Source organism: Monodon monoceros, unplaced genomic scaffold (genome assembly GCF_005190385.1).
Source record: "Monodon monoceros isolate NGI ecotype Baffin Bay Population unplaced genomic scaffold, NGI_Narwhal_1 Super_Scaffold_18, whole genome shotgun sequence".
NCBI classification, from domain to species: Eukaryota; Metazoa; Chordata; class Mammalia; order Artiodactyla; family Monodontidae; genus Monodon; species Monodon monoceros.
Genome location: NW_021703774.1, coordinates 5533839 through 5557042, shown reverse-complemented (window position 1 = coordinate 5557042; position 23204 = coordinate 5533839). Strand labels below are relative to the sequence as shown.

At 33.9% G+C, this 23204-nt stretch overlaps 1 protein-coding gene across 1 annotated transcript in view; it reads right to left on the bottom strand.

Annotated features, from left to right (window-relative positions):
* KCNT2 (potassium sodium-activated channel subfamily T member 2) overlaps window positions 1–23204 on the bottom strand; it is a 288035-nt gene that overhangs the window by 211952 nt on the left and 52879 nt on the right. Inside the window, exons 5-9 of the mRNA XM_029229997.1 lie at window positions 23000–23048; window positions 20559–20618; window positions 10955–11029; window positions 9639–9722; window positions 6743–6837 (exon numbers count right to left, since the gene is read on the bottom strand). Coding sequence (XP_029085830.1) covers window positions 6743–6837; window positions 9639–9722; window positions 10955–11029; window positions 20559–20618; window positions 23000–23048 — 363 coding nt within the window. The remainder of the gene's footprint in view (window positions 1–6742; window positions 6838–9638; window positions 9723–10954; window positions 11030–20558; window positions 20619–22999; window positions 23049–23204) is intronic.

The window sequence follows — 23204 nt, the reverse complement described above, 5'->3', positions numbered from 1 at the left end:
GAGCCTTTCCTGCAGAACTATTATTCTCCTAAAGACCATCAGAAGTCGTTGATTCTCAATTAGTGTAGTATGACAACTGGCTTTCTCTCACACCTTTACCCCAGCTTCTAAGTGGAAACCTCCCTTGGCTAGGTGTCTTCACCACGGACAATAAAAATGAGGTCTCTGCCTCTGCTTGGATAAATCTTCAACTACACTTCTGATAAAATGAAGTGTGAGATGGGGTTTCCCAGAGCCAGATCCAATGAGTAGCTGTTGCATATACCACTGCTTCTCATAACATATTTTTTTTTCCTTTACCTTTTTTTTTCTTATTTTTGTAATACATGTTTAATACTACACAGGTAGCATACTTTCTAAGTTCTTGTATATCTGAAAATAACTACATTATTCTCATAATTCAATGAGGGCTTAAATTCTATTAAAGTTTAGGTTCTAAATCCATTTTTCTTGGAAACTTGTGAACTGTGTTTTAGAAACTTTTAACTCAGATGAGAACATGGATATCAGATTGATTCTTATTCATTTGTAGGTAATGCCTTTATTTTTTCCTGAAGTTTTAGCACAGCTTACAGTAGGTAAGTGGATATTTAAGATAGATATACTTAGCTGTTTTACTTTTTTTGCAAATTCCTTAGCTACTTTGTGCCTCAAAGTTTCTTCATCTATAAAATAAGGACAATAGAACTTATAAGCTGTTAAAGGTTAAATTAGTTAATACATGTGCTCAGAAAAGTGCCTAACACATAGGAAACCCTTGAAATGTTAGCCATTATTCTCAGTATTTGATGTTTGAAAATAACTGTACATTATTGTCGTATTTCAAAAATTGCTTATTTGTTGCAGAATTTTAATTCAAAACCATGTTTCTTAGATTTTTATATTAATAATAATTACATAATTATTATTTATATATATTCAATAACCATATTCTGCTTTCCTCAATTTGAATTCAGCTTACTTGGTTAATTAACTGCCTAAAACTTGGCTGCTCACGTATGCAAAATTGAGTTGGGACAAATAGTTTTCTATTTGTTCTAGTGTGAAACAAGCCTGGGGACTGTTAGTCAGTTGCCAGATCTTTAGGCAAATGCACTTTCTGTCGTTCATTTGTAATATAAGCAAAACAAATGTGACCTAACAAAACTAGTAATCAAATATCATGATGGTGCTATACTGCTAGACCATATGTTATAATACTTTCTCCAAACTACAGTACTTAGCTTCTCACTGTCCACTTCCCAAGTAGCTCTTTGCCTTAGAGTCAATTCAGTAAATTGAGTTCAAGAACTTAAGCATCCAGTATTCAATAAGTATTAATCAAAGATGCACAAGAAAATCCCAAATACTTTTGAATTAAGCATGTTAATAATGTTTAACTAGATCATATTTTAAACAATAAATAAATAGGTTCATTTTCTCCTTAAATAAGACTGAGGAGGTAAAATAAATTTTTTTACATTGGACTAAAACACAAAATATCCACTAACCTAATATAGCTCTTTGCTTTATAACTCTACAAAATAATATGAAAATATGTAATACATATTCAAATAAAAAATTTGAATCAAAGTAGGTGCAAAACAAATCTACTAGTGTAAAATTAGAAACACCAAATGCATTATAAATTAGAGTACTTACTATTGGTTAGAATATGCTGATAATTAAGCTAAAGTCATGCACTTAATTACCAGATGGACCAGTTGTCTCTGCTTTGTTCCAGAGACACAGGCTGAATCACAATTTCCAGCTGTCTTGGAACTGTGCACTACTGAGCTAGAGGGGCACACAGCCGACATGCGGGAAGATTAGTCCAATTCCATTACAATGACAGGAAAAGCAATTCTGAGCACATTCCCTACAGGAAGGGGTCAGTAGCCTCATTTTTATTTCAGTTTGGCACTGAGCATAGTGTCTTTTATAGACGAATGCTTAATGATAGTCCTTTTTAATGTTCATAATGTTGAAGACAAGATACTTTTTAAAACCATACAGCAGCTTTCCAAACAGGTAATATTAAGATTGTGAGATCCATGAACAACAGAGCCATTTCATCAACTATTAGTTCCTGAATCATTTGGGGCTTAAAATTTAATGTATGTATTAAAAGTTCTGATTTGGTAAAGCAATGATAGACTTGCTCTATGAAACAACTTAACAGCAATTAATTATGACTAATTTCACCACAATGGAATATATATATATGTGTGTATATATACATATATACTATTATACATACATAGATACAAATATATATACATACACACATTTACAAATATACACATAAAAATATGTACATATATACACACACATATATATACATATATATATAATGGAATATCACTCAGTCATAAAAAAGAATGAAATCTTGCCATTTGTGGCAAGGTGGCTGAACCCAGAGGGTATTAAGTTAAGTGCAACAGAGAAAGACAAATAATGTATGATTTCACTTATATGTGGAATCTAAAAAAACAAAACAAATATATGAAAACAAACAGGTGGTTGCCAGAGGGGAGGGGGTCTGGGGACTGTACGAAATAGATAAGGAGAATTAAGAGGTACAAACTTACAGCTGCAATATTAATGAGTCATGGGAATGAAATGTACAGCATGGGGAATATAGTCAATAATAATGTAGTATCTTTGTATGATGATGATGGTGGTCAAAAGGTACAAACTTCCAGTTATAAGATAAATAAGTACCACGGATGTAATGTAAATCAGGATTAATATCAATATAATTAACACTGCTCTGTTATATATGAAAATTGTCAAGAGAATAAATCCTGAGTTCCCATCACAAGGAAATTTTGTCTTTTATATTTATATGAGATGATAGATAGTCACTAAACTTATCATGGCAATTATTTCATGATGTATATAAGCAAATCATTATCCTATACACCTTACATTTGTATAATGCTGTATGTCAATTATTTCCCAATAAAACTGGAAGGAAAAAAAAAAGTAGTCAGTCCCCTGTCTGCTGCCTAGAGTCATTTTTAGGCATCCTGATTCAGTTTCATAGTATTATTAACAAATTACTATGCTTAAACATTTTAGAGTAAATCTCTTTTTGCAGGTTCACGTGATAATTCAATCATCTTATATAAAGAGGACTTCTGAAATTAAAATTTTTAGAGTGTTCACACCATATGCCATGCCCTCTGCTAGATAGACATTTTATAAACATATCCAATTTAATCCTCATTTGAAAAAACACAAACAAGAAAAATCTTATAGGGCGATTAATATTGTACTCATTTAATGATGTGGAAAACAAGGCTAGATAAATAAGTAATTTGCCCAAGGCCTCCAGATTAGTATAGCCTTGAGTTTTAAACAAACAGTGTACATGTAAACGTTCATGACTTATCATTGCCAGAGACTGCTTATTGTTCCACAGCATCACATTTTTCTTTTTCTTGATAGTATAATATTCAACTGGGTATTTGTTGCCCCGACAGACTACATTTTTTGCAGATCCCCTGCAGCTATTGTGTGGGTATATGACCAAATCTAGCCTAAGTTATGCACACAATTTTTGGGTTGTGCCTTATATTCTTCTTTCCTAAGGATGGAGTAAGGACGTAATGGCAAGAGCAAAGCAGCCATACTAAAGCATGGAAACCCTGTTTTGAGAATGGCTGAAAACAAGATATAAGCAAACTTTGTCTCCAACAGTATTAAGCTGATGTAACAATCTTGGACAGACTACCTAGATGTTTCTATTTGTGTAAGTTCTTGTATCTTTGTGTATATTTGTCTTTTATAATATGTGTAGTGTAACCCTTCGGTAAAATAGCCTGATGATACAGCATAAGTAATGTATCATTGTTCATATTTTTCTTGTAGGTAACCCAACCATCAATGGTGAATTTGAATAAGACTTATTCTACCTTACTATGATGATCATGATTTATGAAGACATTTCGCTTGTAATGCTAGAGAAGAATACACAAAGAAATCAAACTTCAGTTTTTCCATCCTTTATGTTATAATTTTAAAACATATTAATGTAAATGTATCAAGTACGTGTGATTAAAAACAATAACATTTTATGTACCTAAACTAACTCTATATTATAATTGCACGTTAAAAGGTAGACTCATATTCACGTATTGGTGACAGTTTTAACATTAGATAGTATCTGTCAAAACTACCACTCAAATGTCTAAAGTTTAAACGTACATACACACAACAACAACAAAGTAACTATAATTGCAAATAAAACAAAAAGTGAAACACAAATGATTAAAGTGACAAATAAACTGCATAATAGAAATTACATATAGATCATGAAAACCCTTTATCTAGCACAGCACTGTGGCATAAGAAAGTGGCAAAATTTGTGTAGTTGTTTCCTTTGAAAATAAAAATTATTCAAGAAATAGATGTATAGGCAGAAAGTAACAGCAAATAGAGAGCCCATTGTGGGTAGTTCACTGTGATGAGGATGCCTCGAGAACCAAAGTACTGGACTAAGTGTTATCATACAAAAATAATCTGTCCTTACTTTTGCATTAAAATTTCAATTACCTCTTTAGCAAATTTACTTTAACAGACTCCCATATTATTTAGACTCATTCATTTTACTTTTTGTAATTTTTCAGTAATTGAGAAAGTAGCATGTGCATAGGTATATAAAAATTTTAAATCATACTTTTCCTTAAGTAAAATGAGAAAATTCCTAAATTATCTAAATTATGTATCTTAAAATTAAGAACTTTTTGTGACATTAGAAGAGAAGGCATTACTGTTAGTATTTCAAATTTATGCAGTTAGATACTTACTAGGTAAATAATAAAAACAATTTGTGAAGACTAAAAAAAAAATTAAATGATAAGATGGCATTGTGTCCATTTTAAAGGGGTATTTTATGTTTAAAGGCATGGAATATCCTAAAATGTTTACTTTTTAAATATAAAAGTATGGAATAAAACATTTTAAATCCATTTAATAGAGGTATTAATTGCATACTACTTAGGTGTAATAGTTGTTATACTGCTGTACCTACAACTATATTTACATACATATATCTATAGCTATACTTTAATCTAAAAATAGTATTGTACTAGTGATGAAGGCATTCTTCCTACTGTAGTACTTCCTAATTAGCTTTTTCTCTTTCTCAGTAGGTCAAATCCAGGTCAGAGCACAATTACACATAATTAAGTTGAAAAACAGACATATCATTCTACCTCATTTTTTGATTTTCACATTTTTATTTTCTCTAGTAAGACTCTGCATGAATCCATATGGGCAGTGCATCATTTCTCATTCCAAAAGAAGAAATACTGCTCAACATCACTAATCATTAGACAAATGCAAATCAAAACTACAATGAGGTATCACCTCACACAAGTCAGAATGGCCATCATCAAAAAATCTACAAACAATGAACGCTGGAGAGGGTGTGGAGAAAAGGGAACCCTCTTGCACTCTTGGTGGGAATGTAAATTGATACAGCCACTATGGAGAAGAGTATGGAGGTTCCTTAAAAAACTAAAAATAGAACTACCATACGACCCAGCAATCCCACTACTGGGCATATACCCTGAGAAAACCATAATTCCAAAAGAGTCATGTACCACAATGTTCATTGCAGCTCTATTTACAAAATAGTCAGAACATGGAAGCAACCTAAGTGTTCATCGACAGAGGAATGGATAAAAAGATGTGGCACATATATACAATGGAATATTACTCAGCCATAAAAAGAAAGGAAATTGAGTTATTTGTAGTGAGGTGGATGGGCCTAGAGTCTGTCATACAGAGTGAAGTAAGTCAGAAAGAGAAAAACAAATACCGTATGCTAACACATATATATGGTATCTAAAAAAAAAAGTGGTTATGAAGAACCTAGGGGCAGGACAGGAATAAAGACGCAGATGTAGAGAATGGACTTGAGGACACGGGGAGGGGGAAGGGTAAGCTGTGACAAAGTGAGAGAGTGGCATGGACATATATACACTACCAAATGCAAAATAGCTAGTGGGAAGCAGCTGCATGGCACAGGGAGATCAGCTCGGTGCTTTGTGACCACCTACAATGGTAGGATAGGGAGGGTGGGAGGGAGATGGGAGAGGGAGGAGATATGGGAACATATGTATATGTATAGCTGATTCACTTTGTTATACAGCAGAAACTAACACACCATTGTAAAGCAATTATACTCCAATAAAGATGTTTAAAAAAAATAAAAAACTAGTTCATAAAAAAAAAAAAAAACAAACTGTTTTCTATAATAAAGCAACGTACCAGTTGCCTCGCACTGTCCTGTCTGCCCTCGCTTTCTGCCTGGATGCCTGAGAGAACATCGGGGGAGGAGGGGCAGGCAGATAGGGATGGGCAGGGACCGTGTTCTCAACAGCAGTTCTGCTTTGAAGATTATGGAAAGATGAGGGTACCCCCATGCCAGCAGTTTGAAGGAAAAATTATTGTTTGACAACTGTGGCCTGCAGTACAAATTCTTGTGATCTGGTTGTTTACAGCATTTAGGAAAACCTCAGAGCTGCAGTAAATATCAATACCAAATGGTTGACGTGCTTTCTTGTTTTTTTCCTTAAGACTGAAGTAAGGATTTTACTTCTGTTTCTATAGGTGACCATTACTTTTTATGGTGAATATTTATCTATTCATTTACTGTAGCCAAATCTTAATTAAAGTGGTTTATTATATGTTTTTGTAGAACTATAATTAAAACAAAACATAATAAAAATGCTGATATGTATGATCTTACCAGGTGAAGATAAGGCATAGTAATGTAGATATTAAAATCAAAACTTGATTAAACATTGCAGACTGGGTACGCTGAATGGCTCTGTGTAGATCATTCTGAAATAATACAGAACAAGCATATTTTAAATTTTGATAGATATTACATATTCAGGAGTTTTGTTACATTTATTACTATGTATTACATTTCAACTATCTTGTGCATACTCAACACATATACTTTAAATGTATATAGCAGCATATTTTCGTTTTTGCCTTGGTCTATATAACCTTACTGTAACATTCATATTACCAAGATAATACTATGGGAGACCACCAAAGCACCAAATTTTAGTTTACTCGCCTTACAAACATCTGTAGAGTTGTTACACTGACTCCCCAAAAGCCCTCCACGGTGAGTATGCTCTCTTGTGGAAAATTCTAATTTTAAAAGATCAGAAAATAATATGTTCAATTAAGGGGAAATTAATAGCTGGATCAAACTACAACCATATCTCATTCTCTGAATCAGGAAAAATAACATGAATTATGCCAAGTGATTTATCATAAAAATAAAAAATTATATAGCCAATGAACATTTTTAGATTAATTTCATTCATATTAAGAGAAATGTGAATTCAAGATATAATTTTATTTTCCAATTGAAAAACATTGAAAATAATAATACCCACTGTTATTTAATATGCAAAAAACAAGCACTCATATATAATACTGCTCATGTAATTTGTTATAAATTTCTTAAAAGTAATTTGGTAATACAGGTCAAAATTCACAAAAGTATGCCCTTTCTACTTCATGGATTCATTCATTTAATTAGTATTTACCCCATAACATAATTTCTAAAAGCTAACCATATGAAAATTACGAGATGGAAATCGAATACTTATGTATGTTCATCTTTATTACAAAATTTTAATATTTATTATGTGAAATAATGAATGTCCATTACTATTAAAGTAACTAAAAATGCAATAGAAAAATGGTTAAATAAATTGATCAAAACTAGATAGATTTAGATGCATCCATTAAAAATGGTTTGAACAGGAATATTTAATGACATAGGAACCTGTCCACCACATACTATTATATGACAAAAAAATTAAATTATAAAATTAAACATACTATTTTGTGTGTGTGTGTTTTCATAGAAAATATTAGAAGAATATAAATTATTACTAGCGCTTAGTCTGTGTGGAAGGTTTGTAGTTTTGCATAATGTTTTATTTTATGGTTTCCCGTTGTATAAATTTTTTATAGTAACATTTTAACAGTCTGCATATCAGGACTGCGTGAGATAAATAACTTCATCAATACAAGCAAAGTCTCAATGAGCCATAGTTTATCTTTCTCTACCACATATTTAACCAAAACTGTAACAAAAACAAACTAAGTTGACTAGAATTTCACCTCGCATCTCTTACTTTCTTCTAACAGAGGTGTTAATGAACAGAAAAATAAATTAAAATTTAGCAACCAGGGAGAGGAGAAGCAAAATATAGAGCTATGATGGAAAATGAATCCTAAATTAACAATGTAAGCACTACTTCTACTCTCAACGATTGACTAATAATTCCTCTCTTGGTTAGGTTACTTTTTCCAACAGCTAATAAATGCAAATTAGCAAAGACGTTTATTTTTTTTTCCTGGAGTATTTTTTTTTTCATTAGGAATTTAGGCAATCTATATTTAGTGAAATAGTATTTTTTTGGACAGTTAAGACAGACTGATGTTTCCACAAACCATCCACAGGCTACAGTCTCCCCTTCTTAGTCGTGAACTTTCATGAGGCTCCAGTGGTTACTTAACACAGATGTTTAGAAATATTCATCTGGTTGTGAATATTCAAATGTTATCCAGATATTCCTTTTGGCCACAACTTGTGTCATAATTTCTGTTAAAAAGCTATTTACATTGTAAAGCAATTATACTCCAATAAACATGTTAAAAAAAAAAAGCTATTTAAGAGAAAAGCAAGTTTGCCTCCAAACAAATTTAATTTCTGTGTGATAAAATTAATAATATTGAGCCCTTACTATGTTTATGCCAGATACAAGATTTTACACATACATATATATGCATGTATATATAATTTCATTTAATTCTCACAGCAAGCCTATATGTAGGTACTTTTATTCTCTTGTGAAGATGAAGACATTAGCAAAGAAGTTGAATCATTTGCTTATCTTATCACAGCACTTAACATAGAGTGGACTCCTATTAACACCTGTAGAATAAATGACCAAGCAGCAAGCTCACTGATAAGTGTCCAAGTCTATTATAGCAAAGAGATTTTGGTCATAGTAATAAATCAGTCCTTCTGAACAGGGTCAGCCTTGGGCAAAACGCAACTGGCACATCTCTGAGTTCTGCATCTCTTCTTTCCTGCTTCCCTTTCTCCCTCCTAATATCCTACTCCCAACCCAACCCGGCCTAAAAAGGTGACTTTACATGAGGGCCTTCTGGCTCCAGTATAGGGTCTTACAAAAGCCCATAGATATTTACGGACTGTGAGACTACCTACAGTTAAGAACAGTTTGACAATGTTACCTCCTGAAGCCTTAAAACCAGGGGTCCCGTTATACATCAAGAGATTGCCTTAGAAGGGAAGGCTGTTTGTCTTCAGGAAATTGGCTAACTAGTTGGACCAGTCCGAACAGCAGTTAGCTTTGGTTTGGTGATATTTGGAATATCTGAACTATTTTTGTTTACCATCTCATAGGGCCTTATGAAGGAAGGGACTTGGCAATATGGGCATTTTATGACTTTTCATTCTCATTAGGGTATAAGCAGACTTGGGATCTATTAGCTTAGACATTTATGCAACACATCACTTTAATGAGGTAAGAAATAATGGAGTGTTGAAAAATATTTTTGTCTTTACACTTGTCTTTTATACTTACAATCATATTTTCCAAGGCATGTTTGGCAAGCCAACAGTTTAGAAAGACTGGGACAAATAGATTTCTTAAGGAAGGCCAGAATATCTGGAAAACAAATCAAAACTAAACTTTTATCTCAAAGCAAGAAATCGATATGATTGAGAAGAAATGTGAAACAGAAATAAGTTATTAAAAACAATAGAATGATCTAAAACATGTGGCAAATACTTTAAACTCATATGACTATTGAAATGCAAGGAGCAGACAGGATCTTTTCATTCATTCTCTAAGTCTTACTTAAGGAAAAATTCTTTGGAAAATTATTGTAGAAGCAGAATGAAAATAATCAGCCCTCACTGGATGTCAGCTATAACTGTGCTAATTCGATCACTAAATCTTTTAGTGTGACAGTTTATAATAGACATCACCTCTTTCTTTCCTGCAGCTGAAAGTAAAAAGTAGATGCAAGGAGACAGAGCTTTAGTTTTTCATAGCATTACCACTTAGTCTCTGCAGATGCAAACATTCTTAGTGACATTGGGGAACTGTACTCCATTGGAATTATGTTTAATTTAGCCAGTCATTCAATCTGGGGCCAGTTGCTCCTCTAGATAAATCACTCACATTAAAATAACTGTCAGAACTGAGCAACAGCTTCAGATCATATTGACTTCTTTTCATAATTTTCCAAATAAAATTCAAACAAATAAAGTTTAGAAAGCATATTACCAACAGATATTACTGTAACTTTATCAAATAGAGATTAAGACCTAATTTTGCAATGGGAAGGTGCTAGTTACATACTTTGTAGTTAAAACAGGATCACTGTGGAATTGGTCCTCCACAGACTTTGATAAAGAAGCAAATTACTAGTTGTCTGGCTGATGGCAACTTTCTTAGTAAAAAGGGAACTGGACTTAGGAAATCCTGTGGTTAAGCTCGAGATAAACATATTCTTAGCATGAGAAACTTTTATAAATACTTGGTTTTACTTGGTTTCTATTTTTTTTTAATTCCACAATATACACAAGAAATGGAATGATTAATTCCTGGTCTGTTTAGAAAATATTGACACTTGTTAAAATGGCACCTCTAGAGTATATATTTCTAAAAGCATTTCATTTTGCAATTGTACTAAATCTCATTAATTTTCACTTAATTTCACAATCCAGTTACCCAACTGATTTTACTATTTCTTTTTTAATACCATGATTTAAAACAACAACAAAGTCTAAATTCATTCATCTGAGCTAATATGTTATCTATTACTATTTAGATTTAAAGACTTTATGTCTAATAAAAAACTTATTTCTTTTAAAGATTCTTTTAGGACTTACTGAGATAATGAAGGGAACCGCATTAATTACTTCCAAGATGAAGGGTATTCGTAAAATCTGTTCCCAGATGTTTCCCTTCCAAGAAAGAATGAGTAAAAATGAAAGTCAATTATAACTGAATCCCATTAAAGGGGGAAAAAGACAGCATCAGAATTTCTCTAGCAATAAGGATGCTTATATTAATAGAATACCAAATCATCATTTAGAAATGTAGCAATGACTTTTAGAGATTATTTTGCTGAATGTAATTGTGCCCTCTCAATTTTGTAGTCAGTGTAAGAAGTAAAACAAATGTTTGTAGTAATCCTTGAATATTGCATATAACACATTTTAATCATATCATATTTCATGGAAGAAAAGTTACTAGTAAAAATAAAACACATTAAAAAACCTTACAGAATCAATGAAAAAGCGACTCAATCTTAATTTTTTTACTATAATAATTACATTCACAAACTTTAAAGTATATCAAATAGTTCGCAAACACAAACATATAACAATGTTCCTTGGAATTAACATTGTTTTTAGATTAATAAAATTTAAAGGGAGGATTTTCTCAATCTTCTGGATTCTAATTTTCCAACCCACATAGTGCAACAATGTTAATCAGGCCTGGCTACCTACTTTGTGGGGCTAAGGGCAAAATGAAAATGCAGGGCCTCTTAGCAGGGCCTCTTATTAACAAATTATGAATAATTTCAAGAAGGTGACATCAGAGCATTAAAACAAGCACAGGCCCTTCTAATTGTGCAGCTCTGGACAACTGCACTGACTAACAGGTCATTCCTGAAACTTTCTTGAACGGTGTCTAGCAAAAAAGGACTCAGAACTTCCTACAGCAGTTTATTCGTCTACGAAAACAAGAACTACCCATTAGTAAGGCAATTTGAAATCTGACTCCCTATAATGTCTAATTATTTTGTGACACTGGCTATAATATTGGGATTCTTTATTTTTCTTGAGGTCCCAAAGCCTTAAAACATTACAATGATATAAAACACCTCCACTTCACAAGGCAAGTTCTAGATCAGCAATCGTCTGTGTGCTAAAGAGGTTTTGTTATCATTAGTTCATCACCCGTCTGCAAGCTGTATAAAGAGTGGAGGAGGGAGCAGGTGGAAGAAGCAGAAGCAATGAGACCTCCTCTGTGTAGAGATACAAGGGTGCTGTGTTACTTCCCTCACCACATCCAGCTCAGGAAGGAGAGCTCGGGTGAACGACCCAGACAGCTGTGCTCAGACATGAGGGCTGCATTTGGCGAATGCTTAGAACATCATCAAAAAACAGCAGAGCAAAGACAAAGAGGGTTGAGATGAGAACAGGCCACACTTATGCCAATCCTAAGGGGTACTTATTTTCTGTGGATGAGATATAGACCCTAAAGAATGAAACTTATGGCCATTCTAAGTTCACACTCAGGAGGGCTGTGTTCCTAAGGGGACATGGAACCGTGAGAGATGGTGGCCCTCAGGACCCCAGGGCCTGGGTCAGAGCCCTAGTGGCCAGCCTGAGGCTTGAGGCATCAAGGAGCTTTGGCCAAAGGCCTCAGGAGAACCACAAAAGCCCCGTTTGGACCTGCCATCAGAGCAACCCAACCGCAGACTGTTCTTGTGCCAGTAAGGCAACTTCGTCCCAGAAGCTGACCTCACTTCTCCCCATGCCTCCTCAGCCCTGAGGGACCAAGATCAGCTGGTGTCAAATAAGGGAGGAGGGGGAAAGAGGAAATAGCCCCCAAGATGATCCCCTGCCCCATGTGGTTCCAAGCCAAGAAAAAGCTAAAACTGGATAAGAATTTTAAATTTTTACATACTGATCATAATTTCTTAAGTACTAAACTGAGATTTGCATTGCGATTGAAAAGTCTAAAAAAGCTAAGATACCTGCCCAAGACTTCATCTGATGAGCATGGCTCATAAGGACAATGACTGGATTTGAAGGAGAAATGCAGGAAAACTAAAGCCTTTTCCTACTTGCACTGAGTCAGGCCTACCTATTCAACAAACCATTTATAATTGATTTTAATTAGGTGAAGCTCCTATTTTTTATTGTGCAGGTTAACATTACCATTTCTTTCATCAGTTTTTTACATGACTCAGTTTCCAGAATGCTTAACACTTGGCTTACTCTCTCCCTACTGTGTTTTTACTTGTCATTGTACATTGTTCCTTGATGTCAATGATTCTGCACAGGAAAAGAGACCGATGTGACCAGAAGAAGACGGCAGGGTGGAGTGGGGAGGGGTATGAGTACAGTTACCACTGGTCATACGGCAGGATCTTTCTACGAATACACAGCAAGATTAGTTAGTTTTCTTAGCTGTGGCACACTGGAAAGTTTAGCTCATAGTAAACCAAAAGCCTTTCTATCTCTAATGTCCCTCTTCATTTCCATTTATAACACACCAATTTGATTTTTGTGATTTTTTCTCAAACCAGTAAAAGCATCTCATGACTGGTATGTGACTTGGTTGGGTTCACTTCTGATTTACCTTCCATATTAAAGCCAGAGAATTATTTCTAAAATTCCAAATTTCCATTGCCATCATATTAACATCCAAACTCCTCATTACATCATATGAAGTTTCATAACTTGGACTCTGGCTACTGGTTTGGTTTGTACCTACTACATTCCTAGCCCACCTTGAATTCAGCTACAGATTCATCACATGTAAAACTGATTTTGATGCAGTTCTCTGAACACACTACACTGTTTCATACTTTTACAACTTTGCTCACATACTTCTCCCTCTGCTTGGAATGTCTCAGTCCCCATACCTTCACCACTAACTACCTGGATATATCTTTGTAACATTTTATAAAACTTATTTGTTTATATGACATTTGGACTCAATAAGCATGTTAATGAATAGATGAAACTTTCTAATATCTTATACATATTCTTCCCTTCTTGGTATAATTAATTTTTGACCTTAAACATTTATATTTCTTTCTATTGGATCCAAATGGAAACCCCTGAAAGAATATTAGTGTTTAAAGCCTTCCTAGTGCAATTATAAATAAGTTGTTAAACTTATGGCCACAAAGCTCAACAGGTTTTCTGGAAGAAAGCATTTCAAGAATGCTTGGCTATATACCCATCTTAGGTAATCTCATCTATGTGTCAACTTCAACATATCGTCAATAATAAACCAATGCCTTCCAATGTTGTATCTCTAGCTCAGATCAATATTCTATCTGAGAATCTCTTTCAGATCTCCACTGCCTAATCCACTGCTTCACACAGATGCCTCAAAGGCACCCTGTGGGTAATATGTCTAAAAGTAAAATTTAAACGACAATGAAAACAAGACAATCCGAAACCTATGGGATGCAGAAAAAGCATTTCTAAGAGGGAAGTTTATAGCAATACAATCCTACCTCAAGAAACAAGAAAAATCTCAAATAAACAACCTATCCTTATACCTAAAGCAAGTAGAGAAAGAAGAACAAACAAAACCCAAAGATAGTAGAAGGAAAGAAATCATAAAGATCGAAATAAATGAAATAGAGATGACTCATCTTGATGACTCAGACTCATCAAGAAAAAAAGGGAGAGGATTCAAATCAATAAAATTAGAAATGAAAAAAGAGAAGTTACAACAGACACCACAGAAATACAAAGGATCATAAGAGACTAACAAGCAACTCTACGCCAATAAAATAGACTACCTAAAAGTAAAATTTATGATGTTTGCCCTGACTGGTTCTCCAGTAACAGAAACCAAAAGTTCTGGAGAAACTCTTTACACCTTCCTTTCACATGCTAAACAAGAATAATTCGACAATAAGACTTCCTGATTCATATATGGACCTTGAGTCCTCTGGTTCTCATTCTAATGCTAATCCCACTCCAGCCTCCTAACCGGTCTCCTCCCCTTCCTTCTTGCCCCATTCCCATTCACCTCCCACAATGTTACCAGTAATACGTTTCTAAGGCACATCTCATGTGCCAATCCCTACCCCTCACCCCACGCCACCCCCACTCACTTTGTAACTCTTGAACAATTCAGACACTTGCACAGCGAAACACAGATTCTATTACAACCTACAAAAGGCAACATATCGTTTAGCTCTCCTTGTCCTCTCCCCCCGAATTTTAAAGATCATTCTTTCCTAAGACCTTCCACTCCTTATATATGCCAGGGCCTTGGCACGTGCTTTTTAAGAGACTTGGAAAATCTCCACCTTCCTTTCCAATTTCCCTTTGTCTAGTTAATTCACACACATCTTTCAGCTCTTAACTCAAAATCTTTTGAGTGTTTTGAGGCTTTCCTTGCCCCCTCATTGCACACACACCAGACAAGATCAGATTCCCACACTAGGTTTTTCTATCTTCATCAACATCCTTCTCATTCCTTTTTTTGTTTGTTTTTATATATTTAATCAACACTTGATTTTAATGTCATGAGGTCCAGGTGAGAGCATCTGTTTAGTTCGGGATTCTTTGCTCTGTTCCTAGCACAGTCCTTGACAGCCTGAAGCTCCTCAATAAAAACTAGAACTGCATTATGTCAAACACGCTCCTGTGGATTCATAGCTAATGTGTGTGTATTTGTGTGTTGTAGCAAATAAGGAATTTCCCCCTGAGGACTAATTTTCACAATATAAAATTATACAGGGAGGCAATGTACTCACTGCTAAAAATAAGCGAATAACTTTTCGATTATATTCATTAGGTTTAATTCTAAGATCTCAGGTTGTCTTCTGAACATTCATAAATTATCTCCCCTAAGATAAGCTGATGAAAAATAGATAGAAAAATTATCCAAAAGTTGCATTGGCTATTAGAGAGTCCCCATGGGCCTGCATCATATAAATCCACATGATAAAAGTAATTATGGTGGAAAAAGAAAGCCTAAATCTGGAGAATGCGGCTACATAGAGAAGCATGAAATAAGATCCAAAAGGCAGGCACATGCCTTTCAAAATTAAGTTAAATACCTGTTTCACTTAATCTTATTTTCCTGAATGAGATGAAAGGCATTAGTCTCCTTCCAAATGGTAACCTAAAGAAAAAAAAGTTTCTAAAAAGTAGGTTTTTCTGTTCTAAGCGTGTAGAGCTCTCTGTGTTCCTCTCCTTATTGACAGAATTCAGTAAAATATAAATAAAACCTAATCTAACCATTCTACAACATTTGGTATGGATGTAACCTTCCTTAACCAATAAAAATGCAGGACAACAGGTGATTTTCTAAGATGTACCAGGCTTTTATTTTTATCATAAAAGAAAGTGCAAGTTTGGAACTATTATCTAGGTAACTCTAAAAAGCACTTTAAAAATTATAAGATTTATGGTAATTTAGTTGTTAGCCCAGGATGGAACATGGGACTTTTAAAAAGCATTTTCTTCTATAATATTAAGAATACCTATATTTAAAATATTTAACCAAAAAGACTAATAACTTACTTTCCTTCAGTGAGTCTAAATTATGGAGTAACCCTATGGCAGTCTTTTGTATTTCTGAATGTAAACTCAACAACATTTAGATTTACCATTTCCATGGCATGGTAAGCGGAATCACCAGGATCTAGGCGTCCTAGTCCAAATCCTTTGTTCTTTCCAGAAATAAGCCCATCATGATGTTAACATTTCAAAACTGTTGCTTTTTCATAAAGCGATTACTGTATAGAAAAAAGAATTGTAGATTTAACCAAAGCCTTCTAGGTGTGCTGAACTTTTGTTTTCAGAGATTTGGAAATTATGCCAGGGTGTGTTTTTGTTTCCTTTTGAGTTAATGAATGTATGTGTATAAACAGAGTTCTATTTTGAAAGCAGCTGATAAAGACATAGAGGGTATCTATCTGACAGAAGAATAAGAACTTCCCTGTTGGGCAATCCCTGCGACTATTTTGACAAACAGCGATAAATAAACATGAATTGAATGATGATTTAACTTCAGACCTGCAATTCTGTATGACAGAGGACAAAATAAGTGGATGTCAGGGATTTGTAAGTTATTATTTGCTAACCTCAACATACACTTTTAAGAGTTTTTGCTCATTTTGCTTTTACTCATTAGTCTTTTGATTTAAAAAAAAACTATAGTTTCCATGATAGTTTAAACGTTTTTAATTGTTAAGGATTAAGTCATGCTTATTTTAGAAAGTCCAATTTTAAGAACTATAAAGTACTTACAAATAAAGTATTAAATTTATTTTAAAATATCACATATATACATATATGTTGTATATGTAAATATATACATTATCTGTATATATATATGCAGATGTAAACAAATATGAGAAAATTGTATGTTGATTGGCTATTGATATTTCAGAACTAGAAATATCAAAGAGCAATATTAGAAATGGATTTCATTACTAATACAATATCCATTTCTGCATACCTATCTATAATTTTTCTTAAAAGTCTAATTTGAGAGAAGGACCTCATTTGAAGTTCTGCTGTATGGATTTGCATTATATATATGCCATAAATAGTTATCAATTATTTAATTTTTTCATTCCAAAAAATGTATCCAACAGTTTATTGAAAGGGTCAGAAGAGTTCATGAATTTGACTGAATATATGAAAGGAAAAGAAGGTAATTAACAGCAACCTGTCCTTCCAATGTCACATAACTCCTTTTTATCTTTTGTGTTGTAACACACAGGACTCTCACCATGAACCTCTCCTCCATCTAGACATTAATGTTTATGAAGGTCAGAATGAAAATATTATATGTCATCTAGCTCTACCGGCTAGGTCTTTGCTCTCATTTTATAAATGGCAGGAATTAATTGATTACAAATGTCAGCACCACATAATTACAATGGAAAATTATAATTCCATGTTGAATCTCTTCGTGCTTTTTAAATGACTGCTATTAGCAAAGCACCAAAGTTAATTTCATATTACTTTTTAGTTTGAATTTGGAGCACATACATTCACCAATGCAGATTAATATTTTGGCCAGTTTATGCATTTGTACATACTCTTGTACTAGTGGAAGAGATTTCATTAAATTACAAAAAAACACCCACATGCCTAATTTTTTAGTATGTCACTTTTTGCGTATCATATTCAACATTTATCACATACTTGAATACTAAAGACCTTAGAAGATAACATCTTGGATGTTAATTTACTTGATTTTTATTTTATTCTTCTAGGTATCCAAAATCCAGATTTGTCAATCAGTACATATTTATAGAGCACCTATTCTGACAAGAAGATATACTAATAAGCCATTAAAAGATCCCTCCTCAACATCTTATTCTATAGTGTCCATCACTACGCTAGTATTTTCTAAGTAATTTAGGATTAAGTGACCAGCTATGTGCAAGATCTTTCAGCTTCCTCCTCTAACTTCAAAATATTCTTTCAGACACCATTTTCCATCTCCTGTGCTCTCAGAAAAGAACAGAATGTATCCAAAGCTACTTAGTAGTTCTCAACTTCCTGTTCTAGCTTATTCTTACTTTTTATAAACCTTGCTTCATCCATCATTTTTTCCTGTCCCCTCTACTTGCTCTCTTTAAAAGATGCATATTTTTATCATCGCGAGGCAATCTTCCACCTCATTATATTGCCTCTAGGGAGCTCCTGTACCAGTCAATCAACATTCTTCATTTGACAATTTTACTCTCAACTGTATTCCATTGAAATTGGGCTCTTAAGGGTGAATAACAAATGATCTCCCAAATTGTAAACCCAAAAGCCTTTCTCAAGCTTCTTACTAAACTTTCCAAGGTTCCCATGCTTTCATTTAACACTTTTCTTCCCTAGACATTTCTAACATCCTATTTTTCTCATAAATATTAAATCAATCCAACTGTATTATTTTTGGAAGGCACTCAATCTTTTCTTTCTACACCTTCTAATTCATCAATCTCACCTTATTAGACACTGGCCTTATGTTCTTTAGGCGGAGTTAATGAGAGTTTTAAAAAGGAAGCCAGCGGAAAAGGTGAAAGAGTTTGTAAAGACTTCTTGCCCTAAATTTTGGATTAAAAAGTAGTCTAGGGAATGTTATCTTCAAAACCTTACGTTATGAAGTGAGAAAGAAATTTATATGGTAGATAAGAATTCCCCCAAAACAGAACCTTGAGTGCACTTGTTGACGTCGTACATGCAGAAACTGCGAACTGGAAATCCGTGATGACTATGACAACCATTCTGATGACTTTCCACGCTTCTCACCTATCCCTCTGTCTGTCCTCATTGCTCGGTTCTTCCTATGGACACACTATAAGCATCTTCATTAACGTGGGCCTTCTCTTCTCCATTGGCTACTATCCCATCCTTAATGGACTTGCATGCTTCCTTCATCATCTCTATGGAAATGACTGTCAATTCTTAATAAATCTCTCCTGCAAGTCCCAGATCCTCCTTTTCAATTGCCTGCATGTCACAGCTATTTGTCCAAAAATACCTCAGATTCATCATTTCCAAAACCATTTCCATTATTCCACCTATCTCGACCCCAGTCTGATTTTTTTCTTGATGTAACTTTTCTTGGTTTTACTGCCTTGTTCCCAGTCATTTGGATTTAGGAAATCTTAAAGTGATTTTTGACATTTTCTTCTCCTCATCTATTTCAACTAATCAGTTGATGATTTCTTTAGTTTCTACCTTCATGACTTATCTTGCATTGAATGTATTCCTTTCACCCAGACAAAGCTTCACTCGAAGTTTTCCTTTCATACTGCAAATGCATCTTAACTGAGCATGTAGTTTTCAGTGTCATGTCTCTTTGACCTGTGCTGCACAGATGTTCTGAACTAATACTCCTAAAACTTAGTTACAATTATAGAACTCTCGTGTTCAACATCCTGCATCAACTTCCCACTGTAAGTTGCCGTACAAGGCCCTCACTATATTGTCCCATCTTTTTCCACCAATATTTTCCTACATATGCCATACTCTGCCCAAACCTAAGTACTTATTCATTCTTCCAATTTTATATGCACATTCCTTCTTTTATGCCTTTGCTGATTCTATAAATCCCTGATGTTCTTCTGCCTTTTCATCTTTCTTTAGTGAAGTCACTGATTCAAGGATTCTGCTTAAATCAGTCTTTTCACCTCTCTCTATGAAGCCCCACAGGACTTTATTTGCACCTCATAGGAAGTACCTATTATTCAGCCTTGTATTATTATTGTCTATATAATTCTCTCCTGCCCACCCCCCTTTCTAGATTGTAAATTCATTGAGAAAAAAACAATGCACAGTGTGGTGCTCTTCATCAAAATAAACATTTGTTAAATTGGGTTAGCCAAGCAAACCTTCGCCAAAACTGAAGGGAATTCATTAAAATAATTCCTAACAGACATGTTTTTCTCCCTCAGTGTTTCCTGTACAGATCAGGAAAAGAGATGGAGAACAATAAAAAGCCAAACCATTCCATCTGCTTGTCTCATATGAGCATGCACGTAATGGGTAAATTAGCCCATGGGAATTAGCGAAGTATGTTTAAGCCACCAAGGAAAACATTACTGTGTTACCACAGCTTTTTATCACATACTGGAGAGGTTCAAAATAGTTAAAGGGGTTTAAGAAGAGCTTGCTTTATCCCCAGAGTATGAATTATAAATAGAGGAATACTGGGTCAATGCTAGTAATGTGTTCTACCAGCAGAAAACTTCTAATTAAAATAACTTACCTTATAACTGAGATAACCAAGTAGTATTGTTTCAAAGAGACTTATCAATGCCACTGAAACCTAAAATATAAATTATACCTTAATGAGAAAATCCAACAAAATCAAAATATATATTCTGATTACAATACTTTTAACTTTATAAATATGTGCATATATGTGTGTATATGCATATATACTTATATATATATATCATATATGATATGTATATATATATTTATATATATATATATATGATATAGGAGGTGCTATGTGGCACTTTAATTTCTATATACAGGTGGTAGGCAGCAGGCTGTCCCAGGCACTACAGCTTAGTTTTTATAATTTCTAATACTCCTCAATAAATCTTTTTAAGTTTATTACCACAAATGTAAATGTGGGATTGGAACAGTCAGATGGCTGGAATCTTCACCATATGTAAAGAATAGGTTTTGTTTGTGTGTGTATTCTTAATACACACAATCACACACAACTGTCCCATCACAAATAATGCTCTCCCCCAGCCACACCACCACCATCTCAGTACACCCACCAAAAATGGCAGTTCCCTTCAGAAAATAAAAGAATACAAGCTTGGAGTTAAAGGATACTTTCCATCCTATCACCCACTTCAAACAAAATGAAACATCCTCAAACACTAAACAAAATAGTCCATGTCAGCACTTCAAGATACTTTCAGATTTTATCTGAATGGGCTTCACAGCCAATTCCCCTTCTGCCGCTGGACATGGGCATCCTGCAGCCCCCTAGACAAGCTTCCACTTTTCTCTCTATTCTCTACTCTTTATACAGTTTCCTCTGCTCAGCTACCAAAGAGCTATGATTGCAACAGAAAAAGTAACCAGTAAAGACATCCTAATTATTTTGTGTTAAAGACCCTAAGCACTTCAGGAGACAGGAATATAATCAAAATAAGCAAGCATCAACATGAAATAACTGAGGTAACAAATATATTTGTTCATAGATTTGTGAGAGTACAGTCAATCTGCATGAGAAAGGCAGATACCATAGAGTTTTAGATTCTGACTCCTGTTGGAATGAAAACTTTGATTTAGGTAAAATATAAGGAGAATTTTAAAACATATGAATGCATGACAATCTAAGTAAAATAAGTCCAGAAGTACATACAGTAGACAGATAGTAAAATAGAAATTTTTCACTTTTTCAATTTTCTCCACAAATTCTCTAAATCATAATCTCTTACTTTTTCTAGAGGTACACATTGTTAGATGATCTTGAGACCACTTTTAGCATGAATTGCCCAAAATCCTATGTGAAAATGAGTGTTTTTATTATTTTAGAATATCACTATCAGATAAAAAGCAATTTGAACAGATCAAAATATATTTCAAGGTCATATATAACTATTCATAAAAATATTAACTTACTTTACAAGTGTGTACGGCACTGAAATGAAAGTCAGTAAAAAAAAAAACATAAAACACAACTTGACTTCAATAAAATACAAAATATGCAGACATAGTAAAGACTTGATTCATAGTTGTAATCACAATGCATACATAATTAAAATAATTCATTGTCACATATAAAATGTACAGACCTCACAATCAACCTGACTTTAAAAGACAACCCAAACATTTGATTTTAAAGTATTTTAAAGGTTGTTTATACACAGTGAGACTTGAGTCCTTCCATTTCTTCCAGACTCAACTGTTTTTAATCTTAGAGACTCTCCTCTTTGAATGATTTTTGCTTTTGAAAAACAATAGAAACTAAAAAGTATCTGCAGAGACACGAGTAGAGGAGATGGGAAGTTGTAAAAAGTTTGCCTGGCATGAAATTCAACCAAAAAAGGAACAAAGATAGATCCAGAGGACTCCAGGGAACACCGCAACAATGTAGTTCAGACACACTGTGCTCCACAGGTTCCCTTACTCCTTCTTCAAGACTCCTTTTATGCCAGGGCACACTTTTTGTTTTATTTACAAAATTATCTGCTTAGGGACCAAGCTCTTCCTATTGGTAATACGAACTGTTTGTTCATTTGTTTATTCATTTAACAATTATTTATTGAGATTCTACCATGTTCCCAACATTGAGCACATAAGGCAAAAAATGCAAACATGGTTATGGGCTTTTGATTAATTTTTCAAAGATGATATAACCTAAGACTTTAGGAATGCCTAAAGTAGTTTGGGGAACTTGTTGTGCCTTCAAACAAGGTTGGGCTTACTTTAGTTTCCTTCAGATCCTCAAAAGCTTTCTGAAGTCTAAACCTGATCATGAGGAAATTCTCAAAAGGTAGAATGGAGGGCTCACGTAGACATGAAGAAAGGAATAAAAATTTTAAGATGTGCATCAAGATTAATTAAACAATAAACGAAAACTCATTTTTAATGTCAAAACTTTTCTCCCCGGTAGTATTGCTCAGTAAAATATAAATAAATCCAGAAATATAGGAATACAACAAAATTGTACATAACCTGTAAGCCCCATAAAGGTAGACTTCTGTTCACCCAAAAGATATGAGACCTATGAAAAGAATAATAAGACATTAGTTTTTTTTTAATGAAAAAAGCATTCATTTTCACATTTTCACTAAAGTTGGAAATATTTAAATGTTGTTACCATAAAAAAACAATAAAATACCATAACCAAAATTAGAAAAAAAATCTTACATTGCTTCAA